This window comes from Pristiophorus japonicus, unplaced genomic scaffold, assembly GCF_044704955.1.
Source record: "Pristiophorus japonicus isolate sPriJap1 unplaced genomic scaffold, sPriJap1.hap1 HAP1_SCAFFOLD_666, whole genome shotgun sequence".
In the NCBI taxonomy this organism is placed as follows: Eukaryota; Metazoa; Chordata; class Chondrichthyes; family Pristiophoridae; genus Pristiophorus; species Pristiophorus japonicus.
This window is the reverse complement of record NW_027254579.1, coordinates 40654-59465: the sequence shown is the minus strand read 5'-3', so window position 1 is coordinate 59465 and position 18812 is coordinate 40654. Positions and strand designations below refer to the sequence as shown.

The 18812-nt window shown below is 45.1% G+C and overlaps 1 protein-coding gene across 1 annotated transcript in view; it reads left to right on the top strand.

Annotated features, from left to right (window-relative positions):
• LOC139255987 (retinol dehydrogenase 13-like) overlaps positions 1 to 18812 on the top strand; it is a gene marked incomplete at its 3' end in the record, with an annotated part of 169864 nt that overhangs the window by 135812 nt on the left and 15240 nt on the right. Inside the window, exon 4 of the mRNA XM_070874071.1 lies at positions 6371 to 6562. Coding sequence (XP_070730172.1) covers positions 6371 to 6562 — 192 coding nt within the window. The remainder of the gene's footprint in view (positions 1 to 6370; positions 6563 to 18812) is intronic.

Below are 18812 nucleotides of genomic sequence, written 5' to 3'. Positions count from 1 at the left end.
CAGGAGAAATCTCTTTACCCAGAGGGTACTGCGAAGGTGGAACTCTTTTGTTTATTATTCCTTCTTGCAAGGCCAGCATTTGTTGCCCTTGAGACAACAGAGTGTCTCGCTGGGCCATTGCTGTGGGTCTGGAGTCACGTATCGGCCAGACTGGGTAAGGGTGGCAGATTTCCCTCCCTGAAGAACATCAGTGAACCACCCGATAGTTCCATGGTCACCGTTACTGATATTAGCTATTTAATTGAGATTTATTTAATTAAGTGAGTTGAAATTGCTCAGTTGCCGTGATGGGATTTGAGCTCATGTTCCTCGCATCATTAATGCAGACCTCGGGATCACTAGTCCAGTTACAGAAACACTCTGCTACAGTTCCGATCGAGTTCCATGTGGAGGGGTTGTGGCAAATTAATTACATGCATTTAAGGGGAATCTACGAGGGAGAAAGCAATAGAGGGGTATGTTACAAATCTAGAGACATACAGAGTGGGTTAAAGAAAAAAAGAGAGGTTTATGACAGATACTGAGAACTCAATACAGCACAAACCCGAGAGGAGTGTGGGAAGTCCGGGGCTGTAATTAAAAAGGAAATGAGCAAAGCAAGGCGAGGGCATGAAAACACTTTGGGTTTTCCTTGATTTTACTTGCCAAAGATGTTTTATAAATACATTGAGAGCAAGAGGATAACTAGAGAAAGTGTAGGGCCTATTGGAGACCATGAGGGTAACATATGTGTGGAGGGGGAAGACATGGGAATGATTCATAATGAATATTTTGTGTCTGTTTTCACAAAAGAGAGGGTTGATGCAGACATTGCAATCAGGGAAGAGGAGTGTGAAATATTAGATGAAATAAGCATAGTGAGAGAGGAAGTATTAAGGGGTTTAGCAGCTTTGAAAGTGGATAAATCCCCAGGCCCAGATGAAATGTATCCCAGGCTGTTAGGAGAAGCTAGAGAGGAAATAGCAGAGGCTCTGACCATCATTTTCCAATCCTCTCTGGCTACAGGTGTGGTGAGGACTGCTAATGTAGTACCTTGGTTTAAGAAGGGAGAAAGGGAGAGTCTGAGTAATTACAGGCCAGTCAGCCTAAACTCGGTGGTGGGAAAATTGTTGGAAAAATTCCTGAGGGACAGGATAAATCTACATTTAGAAAGACTTATTAATCAAGGACAGTCAGCATGGATTTGTTAAGGGAAGGTCGTGTCTCACTAACTTGATGGAATTTTTTGAGGAGGTAACCAGGAGGGTCGATAAGGGCAGTGTGTATGATGTAGTGTATATGGATTTTAGCAAAGCTTTTGATAAGGTCCCATATGGCAGACTGGTCACAAAACTTAAAGCCCATGGGATCCAGGGTAAAGTGGCAAGTTGGAACCAAAATTGGCTCAGAGGCAGGAAGCAAAGGGTAATGGTTGATGGGTGTTTTTGTGACTGGAAGGATGTTTCCAGTGGGGTTCTGCAGGGCTCAGTACTGGGTCCCTTGCTTTTTGTGGTATATATCAATGACTTAGACTTGAATGTTGGGGGTATGATTAAGAAGTTTGCAGACGGCACTAAAATTGGCCGTGTGATTGATAATGAAGAAGAAAGCTGCGGACTGCAGGAGGATATCAATGAACTGGTCAGGTGGGCAGAACAGTGGCAAATGGAGTTCAATCTGGAGAAGTGTGAGGTAATGCATTTGGGGAGGTCTAACAAGGCGAGGGAATACACATTAAATGGTAGGACACTGAGAAGTGTAGAGGAACAAAGGGACCTGGGAGTGCAGGTCCACAGATCCCTGAAGGTAGCAGGCCAGGTAGATAATGTGGTTAAAAAGGCGTATGGAATACTTGCCTTTATTAGCCGAAGCATGGAATACAAGAGCGGGGAGGTTATGCTTAAACTGTACACAACACTAGTTAGGCCACAGCTAGAGTACTGTGTGCAGTTCTGGTCACCACATTACAGGAAAGATGTGATTGTACTGGAGAGGGTACAGAGGAGATTTATGAAGATGTTGCCTGGACTGGAGAATTTTAGCTATGAGGAAAGATTGGATAGGGACATAGATTTAAGAACATAAGAACATAAGAATTAGGAACAGGAGTAGGCCATCTAGCCCCTCGAGCTTGCTCCGCCATTCAATAAGATCATGGCTGATCTGGCCGTGGACTCAGCTCCACTTACCCGCCCTCTCCCCGTAACCCTTAATTCCCTTATTGGTTAAAAATCTATCTATCTGTGACTTGAATACATTCAATGAGCTAGCCTCAACTGCCTCCTTGGGCAGAGAATTCCACAGATTCACAACCCTCTGGGAGAAGAAATTCCTTCTCAACTCGGTTTTAAATTGGCTCCCCCGTATTTTGAGGCTGTGCCCCCTAGTTCTAGTCTCCCCGACCAGTGGAAACAACCTCTCTGCCTCTATCTTGTCTATCCCTTTCATTATTTTAAATGTTTGTATAAGATCACCCCTCATCCTTCTGAACTCCAACGAGTAAAGACCCAGTCTACTCAATCTATCATCATAAGGTAACCCCCTCATCTCCGGAATCAGCCGAGTGAATAGTCTCTGTACCCCCTCCAAAGCCAGTATACCCTTCCTTAAGTAAGGTGACCAAAACTGCACACAGTACTCCAGGTGCGGCCTCACCAATACCCTATACAGTTGCAGCAGAACCTCCCTGCTTTTGTACTCCATCCCTCTCCCAATGAAGGCCAACATTCCATTCGCCTTCCGTATTACCTGCTGCACCTGCAAACTATCTTTTTGGGATTCATGCACAAGGACCCCCAGGTCCCTCTGCACCTCAGCATGTTGTAATTTCTCCCCATTCAAATAATATTCCCTTTTACTGTTTTTTTTTTCCCAAGGTGGATGACTTCACACTTTCCGACATTGTATTTCATCTGCCAAACCTTAGCCCATTCGCTTAACCTATCTAAATCTCTTTGCAGCCTCTCTGTGTCCTCTACACAACCCGCTTTCCCACTAATATTTGTGTCATCTGCAAATTTTGTTACATTACACTCTGTCCCCTCTTCCAGGTCATCTATGTATATTGTAAACAGTTGTGGTCCCAGCACCGATCCCTGTGGCACACCACTAACCACCGATTTCCAACCCGAAAAGGACCCATTTATCCCGACTCTCTGCTTTCTGTTAGCCAGCCAATTCTCGATCCATGCTCATACATTTCCTCTGACTCCGCGTACATCTATCTTCTGCAGTAACCTTTTGTATGGCACCTTATCGAATGCCTTTTGGAAATCTAAATACACCACATCCATCGGTACACCTCTATCCACCATGCTCGTTATATCCTCAAAGAATTCCAGTAAATTAGTTAAACATGATTTCCCCTTCATGAATCCATGCTGCGTCTGCTTGATTGCACTATTCCTATCTACATGTCCTGCTATTTCTTCCTTAATGATAGCTTCAAGCATTTTCCCCACTACAGATGTTAAACTAACCGGCCTGTAGTTACCTGCCTTTTGTCTGCCCCCTTTTTTAAACAGAGGCGTTACATTAGCTGCTTTCCAATCCGATGGTACCTCCCCAGAGTCCAGAGAATTTTGGTAGATTATAACGAATGCATCTGCTATAACTTCCGCCATCTCTTTTAATACCCTGGGATGCATTTCATCCGGACCAGGGGACTTGTCTACCTTGAGTCCCATTAGCCTGTCCAGCACTCCCTCCCTAGTGATAGTGATTGTCTCAAGGTCCTCCCTTCCCACATTCCTGTGACCAGCAATTTTTGGCATGGTTTTTGTGTCTTCCACTGTGAAGACCGAAGCAAAATAATTGTTTAAAGTCTCAGCCATTTCCACATTTCCCATTATTAAATCCCCCTTCTCATCTTCTAAGGGACCAACATTTACTTTAGTCACTCTTTTCCATTTTATATATCTGTAAAAGCTTTTACTATCCGTTTTTATGTTTTGCGCAAGTTTACTTTCGTAATCTATCTTTCCTTTCTTTATTGCTTTCTTAGTCATTCTTTGCTGTTGTTTAAAATTTTCCCAATCTTCTATTTTCCCACTAACCTTGGCCACCTTAAATGCATTGGTTTTTAATTTGATACTCTCCTTTATTTCCTTGGTTATCCACGGCTGGTTATCCCTTCTCTTACCGCCCTTCTTTTTCACTGGAATATATTTTTGTTGAGCACTATGAAAGAGCTCCTTAAAAGTCCTCCACTGTTCCTCAATTGTGCCACCGTTTAGTCTGTGTTTCCAGTCTACTTTAGCCAACTCTGCCCTCATCCCACTGTAGTCCCCTTTGTTTAAGCATAATACGCTCGTTTCTGACACAACTTCCTCACCCTCAATCTGTATTACAAATTCAACCATACTGTGATCACTCATTCCGAGAGGATCTTTTACTAGGAGATCGTTTATTATTCCTGTCTCATTACACAGGACCAGATCTAAGATAGCTTGCTCCCTTGTAGGTTCTGCAACATACTGTTCTAAGAAACAATCCCGTATGCATTCTATGAATTCCTCCTCAAGGCTACCCCGTGCGATTTGATTTGACCAATCGATATGTAGGTTAAAATCCCCCATGATTACTGCCGTTCTTTTTTCACATGCCTCCATTATTCCCTTGATTATTGCCCGCCCCACCGTGAAGTTATTATTTGGGGGCCTATAAACTACGCCCACCAGTGACTTTTTCCCCTTACTATCTCTAATCTCCACCCACAATGATTCAACATTTTGTTCATTAGAGCCAATATCGTCTCTCACAACTGCCCTGATATCATCCTTTATTAACAGAGCTACCCCATCTCCTTTCCCTTCTTGTCTATCTTTCCGAATTGTCAGATACCCCTGTATGTTTAATTCCCAGTCTTGGCCACCCTGCAACCACGTTTCTGTAATGGCCACCAAATCATACCCATTTGTAATGATTTGTGCCGTCAACTCATTTACTTTATTTCGAATGCTGCGTACGTTTAGGTAGAGTGTTTAATACTAGTTTTTAAACCATGATTTTTAGTTTTGACCCCTCCTGCAGCCCCTTTATATTTATACATATTGTCCCTTCCTATCACCTTGTGGTTTACACTTACCCCAGTGCTACTCTGCTCTGTTGCCTCCTGCCTTTTGCATTCTTTCTTGGGATCCTGTTTATCTGAGCTCTCACCCATTCTAACTAGCTCAGAGCCCTCTCCTGGGTTCCGAATACTCCTTGCATTGAGGCACCGAGCTTTCAGGCTTGCCTTTTTATTACACTTTGACCCTTTAGAATTTTGCTGTACAGTGGCCCTTTTTGTTTTTTGCCTTGGGTTTCTCTGCCCTCCACTTTTACTCATCTCTTTTATGTCTTTTGCTTTTGTCTCCATTTTGTTTCCCTCTGTCTCCCTGCATAGGTTCCCATCCCCCTGCCATATTAGTTTAACTCCTCCCCAACAGCACTAGCAAACACTCCCCCTAGGACATTGGTTCAGGTCCTGCCCAGGTGCAGACCGTCCGGTTTGTACTGGTCCCACCTCCCCCAGAACCGGTTCCAATGCCCCAGGAATTTGAATCCCTCCCTGCTGCACCACTCCTCAAGCCACGTATTCATCTGAGCTATCCTGCGATTCCTACTCTGACTAGCACGTGGCACTGGTAGCAATCCCGAGATTACTACTTTTGAGGTCCTATGTTTTAATTTAGCTCGTAGCGCCTTAAATTCGTCTCGTAGGACCTCATCCCTTTTTTCACCTATATCGTTGGTACCAATGTGCACCACGACAACTGGCTGTTCACCCTCCCTTTTCAGAATGTCCTGCACCCGATTTGCCCAGATTTGCTGAAGAGCTCACAGAATGCACAGATTGTGAATGTATCTTCGATGAATCACAGTAATTGGTCGGAGGTTTAGAGGAGATATGAGAGGCAATTTCTTCACCCGGAGGGTGGTGTGGGTCTGGAACTCACTGCCTGAAAGGGTGGTAGAGGCAGAAACCCTCACCATATTTAAACAGTACCTGGATGTACACCTGAAGTGCCGTAACCCACAGGGCTACGGACTGAAAGTGGGATTAGGCCGGGTAGCTCTTGGTCGGCCGGCACGGACACGATGGGCCGAATGGCCTCCTTCCATGCTGTAAATTTCTCTGGTTGTATGTTGATGGGGTGAGATAAAGTACAGTGGGGAAGGCTGGGGTGGAGCATGAGGTATAGAATGGACCAAATGGTCTCTCTCTGGGCAGGACACTATGACACATTCACGCTGTGCTGTGCAGGTGTCTGGGGTTCCCGCCATGGGACATTTTGCTCATGCACGACACGTTGAAATGGCTGCGCTGTCTGTTAAAGGGGCTGTGTGGCCACAGAAATAATCAGCGGGAACACTGATTCTGTGTCATTCCATGTCGTGTCATTTCCAGATTTGCTGAAGAGCTCACAGAATGCACGGATTGTGAATGTGTCTTCGATGAATCACAGAAAGGGGGAGATAGACTTCAGGCAGATGAGAGGCCAGAATCTGCCGAGCTCCTGGGGAGATGTGATGTACAACAACACCAAACTAATGAATGTCCTGTTCACACTGGAGCTGTCCAATCAACTGTGCCACACAGGTAGGGACCGGGGAGTGGGCTCAGTGTTCACTCTGACACTCAATACTGTGCATGTACGAGGGGTATAGTGATTTGCAAGATCTGGTTAAGTGCATAAGAAGTAGGATCAGGAGCCATTCGGCCCCTCGAGCCTGCTCCGCCATTCAATAAGATCATGGCTGATCTTTGACCTCAACTCCACTTTCCTGTCCTGTCCCCATATCAACAAAGGCAGACAGTGATGCGGAGATTCAGTATCGCCTCCAGTGCGCCAGTGCAGCCTTCGGCCGTCTGAGGAAAAGTGTTTGAAGACCAGGTTCTCAAATCTACCACCAAGCTCATGGTCTACAGGGTTGTAGTAATACCCGCCCTCCTGTATGGATCTGAGGCATGGACAATGTATAGATGGCACCTCAAGTCGCTGGAGATATATCACCAACGATGTCTCCGCAAGATCCTGCAAATCCCCTGGGAGGACAGGCGGACCAACATCAGTGACCTCGACCAGGCTAACATCCCCAGTATTGAAGCACCGACCACACTCGATCACTTCGCTGGGCAGGCCACATAGTTCGCATGCCAGATACGAGACTCCCGAAGCAAATGCTTTATGCGGAGCTCCTTCATGGTAAACGAGCCAAAGGAGGGCAGTGAAAACGTTACAAGGACACCCTCAAAGCCTCCCTGGTAAAGTGTGTCATCACCACTGACACCTGGGAGACCCTGGCCGCAGACCGCCCGAGGTGGAGAAAGTCCATCCGGGAGGGCGTTGAGCTCCTCGAGTCTCAACGCAAAGAGCATGAAGAGGTCAACGTAGATCCCTTGCAGTTGGATTCAGGTGAATTTATAATGGGGAACAAGGAAATGGCAGACATATTAAACAAATACTTTGGTTCTGTCTTCACGAAGGAAGACACAAATAACCTTCCGGAAGTACGAGGGGACCAAGGGTCCAGTGAGAAGGAGGAACTGAAGGATATCCTTATTAGGCAGGAAATTGTGTTAGGGAAATTGATGGGATTGAAGGCCGATAAATCCCCGGGGCCTGATAGTCTGCATCCCAGAGTACTTAAGGAAGTGGCCCTAGAAATAGTGGATGCATTGGTGATCATTTTCCAGCAGTCTATCGACTCTGGATCAGTTCCTATGGACTGGAGGGTAGCTAATGTAACAACACTTTTTAAAAAAGGAGGGAGAGAGAAAACGGGTCATTATAGACCGGTTAGCTTGACATCAGTAGTGGGGAAAATGTTGGAATCAATTATTAAAGATGAAATAGCAGCGCATTTGGAAAGCAGTGACAGGATCGGTCCGAGTCAGCATGGATTTATGAAAGGGAAATCCTGCTTGACAAATCTTCTGGAATTTTTTGAGGATGTAACCAGTAGAGTGGACAAGGGAGAACCAATGGATGTGGTGTATTTGAACTTTCAAAAGGCTTTTGACAAGGTCCCACACAAAAAGATTAGTGTGCAAAATTAAATCACATGGTATTGGGGGTAATGTACTGACATGGATAGAGAACTGGTTGGCAGACAGGAAGCAGAGAGTTGGGATAAACGGGTCCTTTTCAGAATGGCAGGCAGTGACTAGTGGAGTGCCGCAGGGCTCAGTGCTGGGACCCCAGCTATTTACAATATACATCAATGATTTGGATGAAGGAATTGAGTGTAATATCTCCAAGTCTGCAGATGACACTAAACTGTGAGCTGTGAGGGGGACGCTAGGATGCTGCATGGTGACTTGGACAGGTTAGGTGAGTGGGCAAATGCATGGCAGATGCAGTAAAATGTGGATAAATGTGAGGTTATCTACTTAGGGGGCAAAAACACGAAGACAGAATATTATCTGAATGGCGGCAGATTAGGAAAAGGGGAGGTGCAACGAGACCTGGGTGTCATGGTACATCAGTCATTGAAAGTTGGCATGCAGGTACAGCAGGCGGTTAAGAAAGCAAATGGCATGTTGGCCTTCATAGCAAGGGGATTTGAGTACAGGGGCAGGGAGGTGTTGCTGCAGTTGTACAGGGCCTTGGTGAGGCCACACCTGGAATATTGTGTTCAGTTTTGATCTCCTAATCTGAGGAAGGATGTTCTTGCTATTGACGGAGTGCAGCGAAGGTTCACCAGACTGATTCCAGGATGGCGGGACTGACATATGAGGAAAGACTGGATCAACTGGGCCTTTATACACTGGAGTTTAGAAGGATGAGAGGGGATCTCATAGAAACATATAAAATTCTGACGGGATTAGACAGGTTAGATGTAGGTAGAATGTTCCCGATGTTGGGGAAGTCCAGAACCAGGGGACATAGTCTAAGGATAAGGGGTAGGCCATTTAGGACTGAGATGATGAGAAACTTCTTCACTCAGAGAGTTGTTAACCTGTGGAATTCCCTGCCGCAGAGAGTTGTTGAGGCCAGTTCATTGGATATATTCAAGAGGGAGTTAGATATGGCCCTTACGGCTAAAGGGATCAATGGGTATGGAGAGAAAGCAGGAAAGGGATACTGAGTGAATGATCAGCCATGATCTTATTGAATGGTGGTGCAGGCTCGAAGGGCCGAATGGCCGACTCCAGCACCTATTTTCTATGTTTCTATGGTTCTAATATGCCATTTGCCTTCCCAATTGCTTGCTGTACCTGTGTGCTAACTCACTGTGTTTCCTGTACGAGGATACCTAACTCTCTGTGTTTCCTGTACGAGGATACCTAACTCTGTGTTTCCTGTACGAGGATACCTAACTCTGTGTTTCCTGTACGAGGATATCTAACTCTCTCTGTTTCCTGTACGAGGATACCTAACTCTGTGTTTCCTGTACGAGGATACCTAACTCTCTGTGTTTCCTGTACGAGGATACCTAACTCTGTGTTTCCTGTACGCGGATACCTAACTCTCTGTGTTTCCTGTACGAGGATACCTAACTCTGTGTTTCCTGTACGAGGATATCTAACTCTGTGTTTCCTGTACGAGGATATCTAACTCTGTGTTTCCTGTACGAGGATACCTAACTCTTTGTGTTTCCTGTACGAGGATACCTAACTCTCTGTGTTTCCTGTACGAGGATACATAACTCTGTGTTTCCTGTACGAGGATACCTAACTCTGTGTTTCCTGTACGAGGATACCTAACTCTGTGTTTCCTGTACGAGGATACCTAACTCTCTGTGTTTCCTGTACGCGGATATCTAACTCTGTGTTTCCTGTCCGAGGATACCTAACTCTGTGTTTCCTGTACAAGGATACCTAACTCTGTGTTTCCTGTACGAGGATACCTAACTCTGTGTTTCCTGTACAAGGATACCTAACTCTGTGTTTGCTGTACGAGGATACCTAACTCTCTGTGTTTCCTGTACGAGGATACCTAACTCTCCGTGTTTCCTGTACGAGGATACCTAACTCTCTGTGTTTCCTGTACGAGGATACCTAACTCTCTGTGTTTCCTGTACGAGGATACCTAACTCTCCGTGTTTACTGTACGAGGATACCTAACTCTCTGTGTTTCCTGTACGAGGATACCTAACTCTGTGTTTCCTGTATGAGGATACCTAACTCTGTGTTTCCTGTACGAGGATACCTAACTCTCTGTGTTTCCTGTACGAAGATACCTAACTCTGTGTTTCCTGTACGAGGATACCTAACTCTCTGTGTTTCCTGTACGAAGATACCTAACTCTGTGTTTCCTGTACGAGGATACCTAACTCTGTGTTTCCTGTACGAGGATACCTAACTCTGTGTTTCCTGTACGAGGATACCTAACTCTCTGTGTTTCCTGTACGAGGATACCTAACTCTCTGTGTTTCCTGTACGAGGATACCTAACTCTGCGTTTCCTGTACGAGGATACCTAACTCTGTTTCCTGTACGAGGATACCTAACTCTCTCTGTTTCCTGTACGCGGATACCTAACTCTGTGTTTCCTGTACGAGGATACCGAACTCTGTGTTTCCTGTACGAGGATACCTAACTCTGTGTGTTTCCTGTACGTGGATACCTAACTCTGTGTTTCCTGTACGAGGATACCTAACTCTCTGTGTTTCCTGTCCGAGGATACCTAACTCTCTGTGTTTCCTGTACGAGGATACCTAACTCTGTGTTTCCTGTACGAGGATACCTAACTCTGTGTTTCCTGTACGAGGATACCTAACTCTCTGTGTTTCCTGTACGAGGATACCTAACTCTGTGTGTTTCCTGTACGAGGATACCTAACTCTGTGTTTCCTGTATGAGGATACCTAACTCTCTGTGTTTCCTGTACGAGGATATCTAACTCTGTGTTTCCTGTACGCGGATAACTAATTCTCTGTTTCCTGTATGCGGATACCTAACTCTGTGTTTTCTGTACGAGGATATCTAACTCTGTGTTTCCTGTACGAGGATACCTAACTCTCTGTGTTTTCTGTACGTGGATACCTAACTCTCTGTGTTTCCTGTACGAGGATACCTAACTCTCTGTGTTTCCTGTACGAGGATACCTAACTCTCTGTGTTTCCTGTATGAGGATACCTAACTCTCTGTTTCCTGTACGAGGATATCTAACTCTCTGTGTTTCCTGTACGAAGATACCTAACTCTGTGTTTCCAGTACGCGGATACCTAACTCTCTGTGTTTCCTGTACGAGGATATCTAACTCTGTGTTTCCTGTACGCGGATAACTAATTCTCTGTTTCCTGTATGCGGATACCTTACTCTGTGTTTTCTGTACGAGGATATCTAACTCTGTGTTTCCTGTACGAGGATACCTAACTCTCTGTGCTTCCTGTACGAGGATACCTAACTCTGTGTTTCCTGTACGAGGATACCTAACTCTGTGTTTCCTGTACGAGGATATCTAACTCTCTGTGTTTCCTGTACGAGGATACTTAACTCAGTGTTTCCTGTACGAGGATACCTAACTCTGTGTTTCCTGTACGAGGATACCTAACTCTGTGTTTCCTGTACGAGGATACCTAACTCTGTGTTTCCTGTACGAGGATACCTAACTCTGTGTTTCCTGTACGAGGATACCTAACTCTCTGTGTTTCCTGTACGAGGATATCTAACTCTGTGTTTCCTGTACGAGGATACCTAACTCTCTGTTTCCTGTACGAGGATACCTAACTCTCTGTGTTTCCTGTACGAGGATACCTAACTCTGTGTTTCCTGTACGAGGATACCTAACTCTGTTTCCTGTACGAGGATACCTAACTCTCTGTGTTTCCTGTACGAGGATATCTAACTCTGTGTTTCCTGTACGAGGATACCTAACTCTGTGTGTTTCCTGTACGAGGATACCTAACTCTGTGTTTCCTGTATGAGGATATCTAACTCTCTGTGTTTCCTGTACGAGGATACCTAACTCTCTGTGTTTGCTGTACGAGGATACCTAACTCTGTGTTTCTTGTACGAGGATACCTAACTCTCTGTGTTTCATGTACGAGGATACCTAACTCTGTGTTTCCTGTACGAGGATACCTAACTCTGTGTTTCTTGTACGAGGATACCTAACTCTCTGTGTTTCATGTACGAGGATACCTAACTCTGTGTTTCCTGTACGAGGATACCTAATTCTGTGTTTCCTGTACGAGGATACCTAACTCTGTGTTTCCTGTACGAGGATATCTAACTCTGTGTTTCCTGTACGAGGATACCTAACTCTGTGTTTCCTGTACGAGGATACCTAACTCTGTTTCCTGTACGCGGATACCTAACACTGTGTTTCCTGTACGAGGATACCTAACTCTGTGTTTCCTGTACGAGGATACCTAACTCTCTGTGTTTCCTGTACGAGGATATCTAACTCTCTGTGTTTCCTGTACGAGGATACCTAACTCTGTTTCCTGTACGAGGATACCTAACTCTCTGTGTTTCCTGTACGCGGATACCTAACTCTGTGTTTCCTGTACGAGGATATCTAACTCTCTGTGTTTCCTGTACGAAGATACCTAACTCTGTGTTTGCTGTACGAGGATACCAAACTCTCTGTGTTTCCTGTACGAAGATACCTAACTCTCTGTGTTTCCTGTACGAGGATACCTAACTCTGTGTTTCCTGTACGAGGATACCTAACTCTCTGTGTTTCCTGTACGAGGATACCTAACTCTCTGTGTTTCCTGTACGAGGATACCTAACTCTGTATTTCCTGTACGAGGATATCTAACTCTGTGTTTCCTGTACGAGGATACCTAACTCTCTGTGTTTCCTGTACGAAGATACCTAACTCTCTGTGTTTCCTGTACGAGGATATCTAACTCTGTGTTTCCTGTACGAGGATACCTAACTCTCTGTGTTTCCTGTACGAGGATACCTAACTCTCTGTGTTTTCTGTACGAGGATACCTAACTCTGTGTTTCCTGTACGAGGATACCTAACTCTGTGTTTCCTGTACGAGGATACCTAACTCTGTGTTTCCTGTACGAGGATACCTAACTCTGTATTTCCTGTACGAGGATACCTAACTCTGTGTTTCCTGTACGATGATACCTAACTCTGTGTTTCCTGTACGAGGATACCTAACTCTGTGTTTCCTGTACGAGGATACCTAACTCTGTGTTTCCTGTACGAGGATACCTAACTCTGTATTTCCTGTACGAGGATACCTAACTCTGTGTTTCCTGTACGAGGATACCTAACTCTGTGTGTTTCCTGTACGAGGATACCTAACTCTGTGTTTCCTGTACGAGGATATCTAACTCTGTGTTTCCTGTACGAGGATACCTAACTCTGTGTTTCCTGTACGAGGATACCTAACTCTATGTTTCTTGTACGAGGATACCTAACTCTGTGTGTTTCATGTACGAGGATACCTAACTCTCTGTGTTTCCTGTACGAGGATACCTAACTCTGTGTTTCCTGTACGAGGATACCTAACTCTGTGTTTCCTGTACGAGGATACCTAACTCTGTGTTTCCTGTACGAGGATACCTAACTCTGTGTTTCCTGTACGAGGATACCTAACTCTGTGTTTCCTGTACGAGGATACCTAACTCTGTGTTTCCTGTACGAGGATACCTAACTCTGTGTGTTTCCTGTACGAGGATACCTAACTCTGTGTTTCCTGTACGAGGATACCTAACTCTGTGTTTACTGTACGAGGATACCTAACTCTGTGTTTCCTGTACGAGGATACCTAACTCTGTGTTTCCTGTACGAGGATACCTAACTCTGTGTTTCCTGTACGAGGATACCTAACTCTGTGTTTCCTGTACGAGGATACCTAACTCTGTGTTTCCTGTACGAGGATACCTAACTCTGTGTTTCCTGTACGAGGATACCTAACTCTGTGTTTCCTGTACGAGGATACCTAACTCTGTGTTTCCTGTACGAGGATACCTAACTCTGTGTTTCCTGTACGAGGATACCTAACTCTGTGTTTCCTGTACGAGGATACCTAACTCTGTGTTTCCTGTACGAGGATACCTAACTCTGTGTTTCCTGTACGAGGATACCTAACTCTGTGTTTCCTGTACGAGGATACCTAACTCTGTGTTTCCTGTACGCGGATACCTAACTCTCTGTGTTTCCTGTACGAGGATACCTAACTCTGTGTTTCCTGTACGAGGATACCTAACTCTGCGTTTCCTGTACGAGGAAACCTAACTCTGTTTCCTGTATGAGGATATCTAACTCTCTGTGTTTCCTGTACGAAGATACCTAACTCTCTGTGTTTCCTGTACGAGGATACCTAACTCTCTGTGTTTCCTGTACGAGGATACCTAACTCTGTTTCCTGTACGAGGATACCTAACTCTCTGTGTTTCCTGTACGCGGATACCTAACTCTGTGTTTCCTGTACGAGGATATCTAACTCTGTGTTTCCTGTACGAGGAGACCTAACTCTGTGTTTCCTGTACGAGGATACCTAACTCTGTGTTTCCTGTACGAGGATACCTAACTCTGTGTTTCCTGTACGAGGATACCTAACTCTGTGTTTCCTGTACGAGGATACCTAACTCTCTGTGTTTGCTGTACGAGGATACCAAACTCTCTGTGTTTTCTGTACGAGGATACCTAACTCTGTGTTTCCTGTACGAGGATATCTAACTCTCTGTGTTTCCTGTACGAGGATACCTAACTCTTTGTGTTTCCAGCACGTGGATACCTAACTCTCTGTGTTTCCTGTACGAGGATACCTAACTCTCTGTGTTTCCTGTACGAGGATATCTAACTCTGTGTTTCCTGTACGAGGATACCTAACTCTCTGTGTTTCCTGTACGAAGATACCTAACTCTCTGTGTTTCCTGTACGAGGATATCTAACTCTGTGTTTCCTGTACGCGGATAACTAATTCTCTGTTTCCTGTACGCGGATACCTAACTCTGTGTTTTCTGTACGAGGATATCTAACTCTCTGTGTTTCCTGTACGAGGATACCTAACTCTGTGTTTCCTGTACGAGGATACCTAACTCTCTGTGTTTCCTGTACGGGTATATCTAACTCTGTGTTTCCTGTACGAGGATACCTAACTCTGTGTTTCCTGTACGAGGATACCTAACTCTGTTTCCTGTACGAGGATACCTAACTCTGTGTTTCCTGTACGAGGATACCTAACTCTGTGTTTCCTGTACGAGGATACCTAACTCCATGTGTTTCCTGTACGAGGATACCTAACTCTGTGTTTCCTATACGACGATACCTAACTCTGTGTTTCCTGTACGCGGATACCTAACTCTGTGTTTCCTGTACGCGGATACCTAACTCTCTGTGTTTCCTGTACGTGGATACCTAACTCTGTGTTTCTTGTACGAGGATACCTAACTCTGCGTTTCCTGTACGAGGATACCTAACTCTGTTTCCTGTATGAGGATACCTAACTCTCTGTGTTTCCTGTACGCGGATACCTAACTCTGTGTTTCCTGTACGAGGATACCTAACTCTGTGTTTCCTGTACGAGGATATCTAACTCTCTGTGTTTCCTGTACGAAGATACCTAACTCTCTGTGTTTCCTGTACGAGGATATCTAACTCTCTGTGTTTCCTGTACGAGGATACCTAACTCTGTGTTTCCTGTATCAGGATACCTAACTCTCTGTGTTTCCTGTACGAGGATACCTAACTCTGTTTCCTGTACGAGGATACCTAACTCTCTGTGTTTCCTGTACGCGGATACCTAACTCTGTGTTTCCTGTACGAGGATACCTAACTCTGTGTTTCCTGTACGAGGATACCTAACTCTGTGTTTCCTGTACGAGGATACCTAACTCTGTGTTTCCTGTACGAGGATACCTAACTCTGTGTTTCCTGTACGAGGATACCTAACTCTGTGTTTCCTGTACGAGGATACCTAACTCTGTGTTTCCTGTACGAGGATACCTAACTCTCTGTGTTTCCTGTACGAGGATATCTAACTCAGTGTTTCCTGTACGAGGATACCTAACTCTCTGTTTCCTGTACGAGGATACCTAACTCTCTGTTTCCTGTACGAGGATATCTAACTCTCTGTGTTTCCTGTACGAAGATACCTAACTCTGTGTTTCCTGTACGCGGATACCTAACTCTCTGTGTTTCCTGTACGCGGATAACTAATTCTCTGTTTCCTGTATGCGGATACCTAACTCTGTGATTTCTGTACGAGGATATCTAACTCTTTGTGCTTCCTGCACGAGGATACCTAACTGTCTGTGTTTCCTGTACGAATATCTAACTCTGTGTTTCCTGTACGAGGATACCTAACTCTGTGTTTCCTGTACGAGGATACCTAACTCTGTGTTTCCTGTACGAGGATACCTAACTCTGTGTTTCCTGTACGAGGATACCTAACTCTGTGTTTCCTGTACGAGGATACCTAACTCTGTGTTTCCTGTACGCGGATACCTAACTCTCTGTGTTTCCTGTACGAGGATACCTAACTCTGTGTTTCCTGTACGAGGATATCTAACTCTCTGTGTTTCCTGTACGAGGATACCTAACTCTTTGTGTTTCCTGTACGAGGATACCTAACTCTCTGTGTTTCCTGTACGAGGATACCTAACTCTCTGTGTTTGCTGTACGAGGATACCTAACTCTCTGTGTTTCCTGTACGAGGATACCTAACTCTGTGTTTCCTGTACGAGGATACCTAACTCTGTGTTTCCTGTACGAGGATACCTAACTCTGTGTTTCCTGTACGAGGATACCTAACTCTGTGTTTCCTGTACGCGGATACCTAACTCTCTGTGTTTCCTGTACGAGGATACCTAACTCTGTGTTTCCTGTACGAGGATATCTAACTCTCTGTGTTTCCTGTACGAGGATACCTAACTCTTTGTGTTTCCTGTACGAGGATACCTAACTCTCTGTGTTTCCTGTACGAGGATACCTAACTCTCTGTGTTTGCTGTACGAGGATACCTAACTCTCTGTGTTTCCTGTACGAGGATACCTAACTCTGTGTTTCCTGTACGAGGATATCTAACTCTGTGTTTCCTGTACGAGGATACCTAACTCTCTGTGTTTCCTGTACGAGGATATCTAACTCTGTGTTTCCTGTACGCGGATAACTAATTCTCTGTTTCCTGTACGCGGATACCTAACTCTGTGTTTTCTGTACGAGGATATCTAACTCTGTGTTTCCTGTACGAGGATACCTAACTCTGTGTTTCCTGTACGCGGATACCTCACTCTCTGTGTTTCCTGTACGAGGATACCTAACTCTCTGTGTTTCCTGTACGAGGATACCTAACTCTGTTTCCTGTACGAGGATACCTAACTCTCTGTGTTTCCTGTACGCGGATACCTAACTCTGTGTTTCCTGTACGAGGATATCTAACTCTGTGTTTCCTGTACGAGGAGACCTAACTCTGTGTTTCCTGTACGAGGATACCTAACTCTGTGTTTCCTGTACGAGGATACCTAACTCTGTGTTTCCTGTACGAGGATACCTAACTCTGTGTTTCCTGTACGAGGATACCTAACTCTGTGTTTCCTGTACGAGGATACCTAACTCTGTGTTTCCTGTACGAGGATACCTAACTCTCTGTGTTTCCTGTACGAGGATACCTAACTCTGTGTTTCCTGTACGAGGATGCCTAACTCTCTGTGTTTCCTGTACGATGATACCTAACTCTGTGTTTCCTGTACGAGGATACCTAACTCTGTGTTTCCTGTACGAGGATACCTAACTCTCTCCGAACACCAACATTTAGTTTTTTAAAAACATTCTCTTTTTCTATCCTTCCTCCCAAAGTGAATCACCTGACATTTTCCCACATTAAACTCTATCTTCCCCCTGACTGCCCACTCACTTAACCTGTCTAAATCCCTTAGCAGCCTCTTTGGGTCCTCCACAAAGCTTTAAAAACAATTTCTTCCTGGGATACGGGTGTTGCTCACTGTCCCACCGAGCTTTGTATCGTCGGCAAACTTGGATACATTACACTCGGTCCCTTCATCAAAGGCATCGATATAGATTGTAAATAGCTGAGACCCCAGCGCTGATCCCTGTGGAACCTCACTAGTTACAATCTGTCACCCCAAAAAGAACCAACAACAACACCTTGTAATTGTACAGCGCCTTTAACATGGTAAAACCTCCGAAGGCGCTTCACAGGAGTGTTATGAGTCAAAAAATTTGACACCGAGCCACATAAGGCCTGGTCGGAGGTCGGTTTTAAGGAGCATCTTAAAGGAGGAGAGAGAGGTAGAGAGGCGGAGAGGTTTAGGGAGGGGTTCCAGAACTTGGGGCCCAGGAAACAGAAGGCACGGCCACCGATGGTGGAGTGATTATAATCAGGGATGGTCAAGGGGGCAGAATCAGAGGAGCGCAGATATCTCAGGCGGGGGGTTGTGGGGCTGCAGGAGATTACAGAGATAGGGAGGGGCGAGGGCCATGGAGGAATTTGAAAACAAGGATGAAAATTTTGAAATCGAGGCGTTGCTTAACCGGGAGCCAATGTAGGTCAGCGAGCACCATCATCATCATCATCATGGGCAGTCCCTCGGAATCGAGGAAGACTTGCTTCCACTCTTAGAATTACTTCTTTGGTGGCTCACCAATCCAATACGGGAATTACAGTCTCTGTTACTGTCATGTATTCAACTGTCATTGTAACCCATGTATAAGCTGACCTAAGTTGTACACCATGAGAACACTGACCACTAGGTGGTGAACTTGTGGGAGACACTCCTAACCTGGACTTTCAGGTATAAAAGGGGAAGCTCCACCCACCTTCATCACTTCAGTGCTGGCTAATAAAGGTAACTGGTCACAGAGTGACCTTCTCTCAAGTATGGGCCTCGTGTGCATTTATACTGTATAGTAAGGACATATTATTGGTGACGAGAAACTGAGATTTAAATCACCCGAGCATGGCCACTAG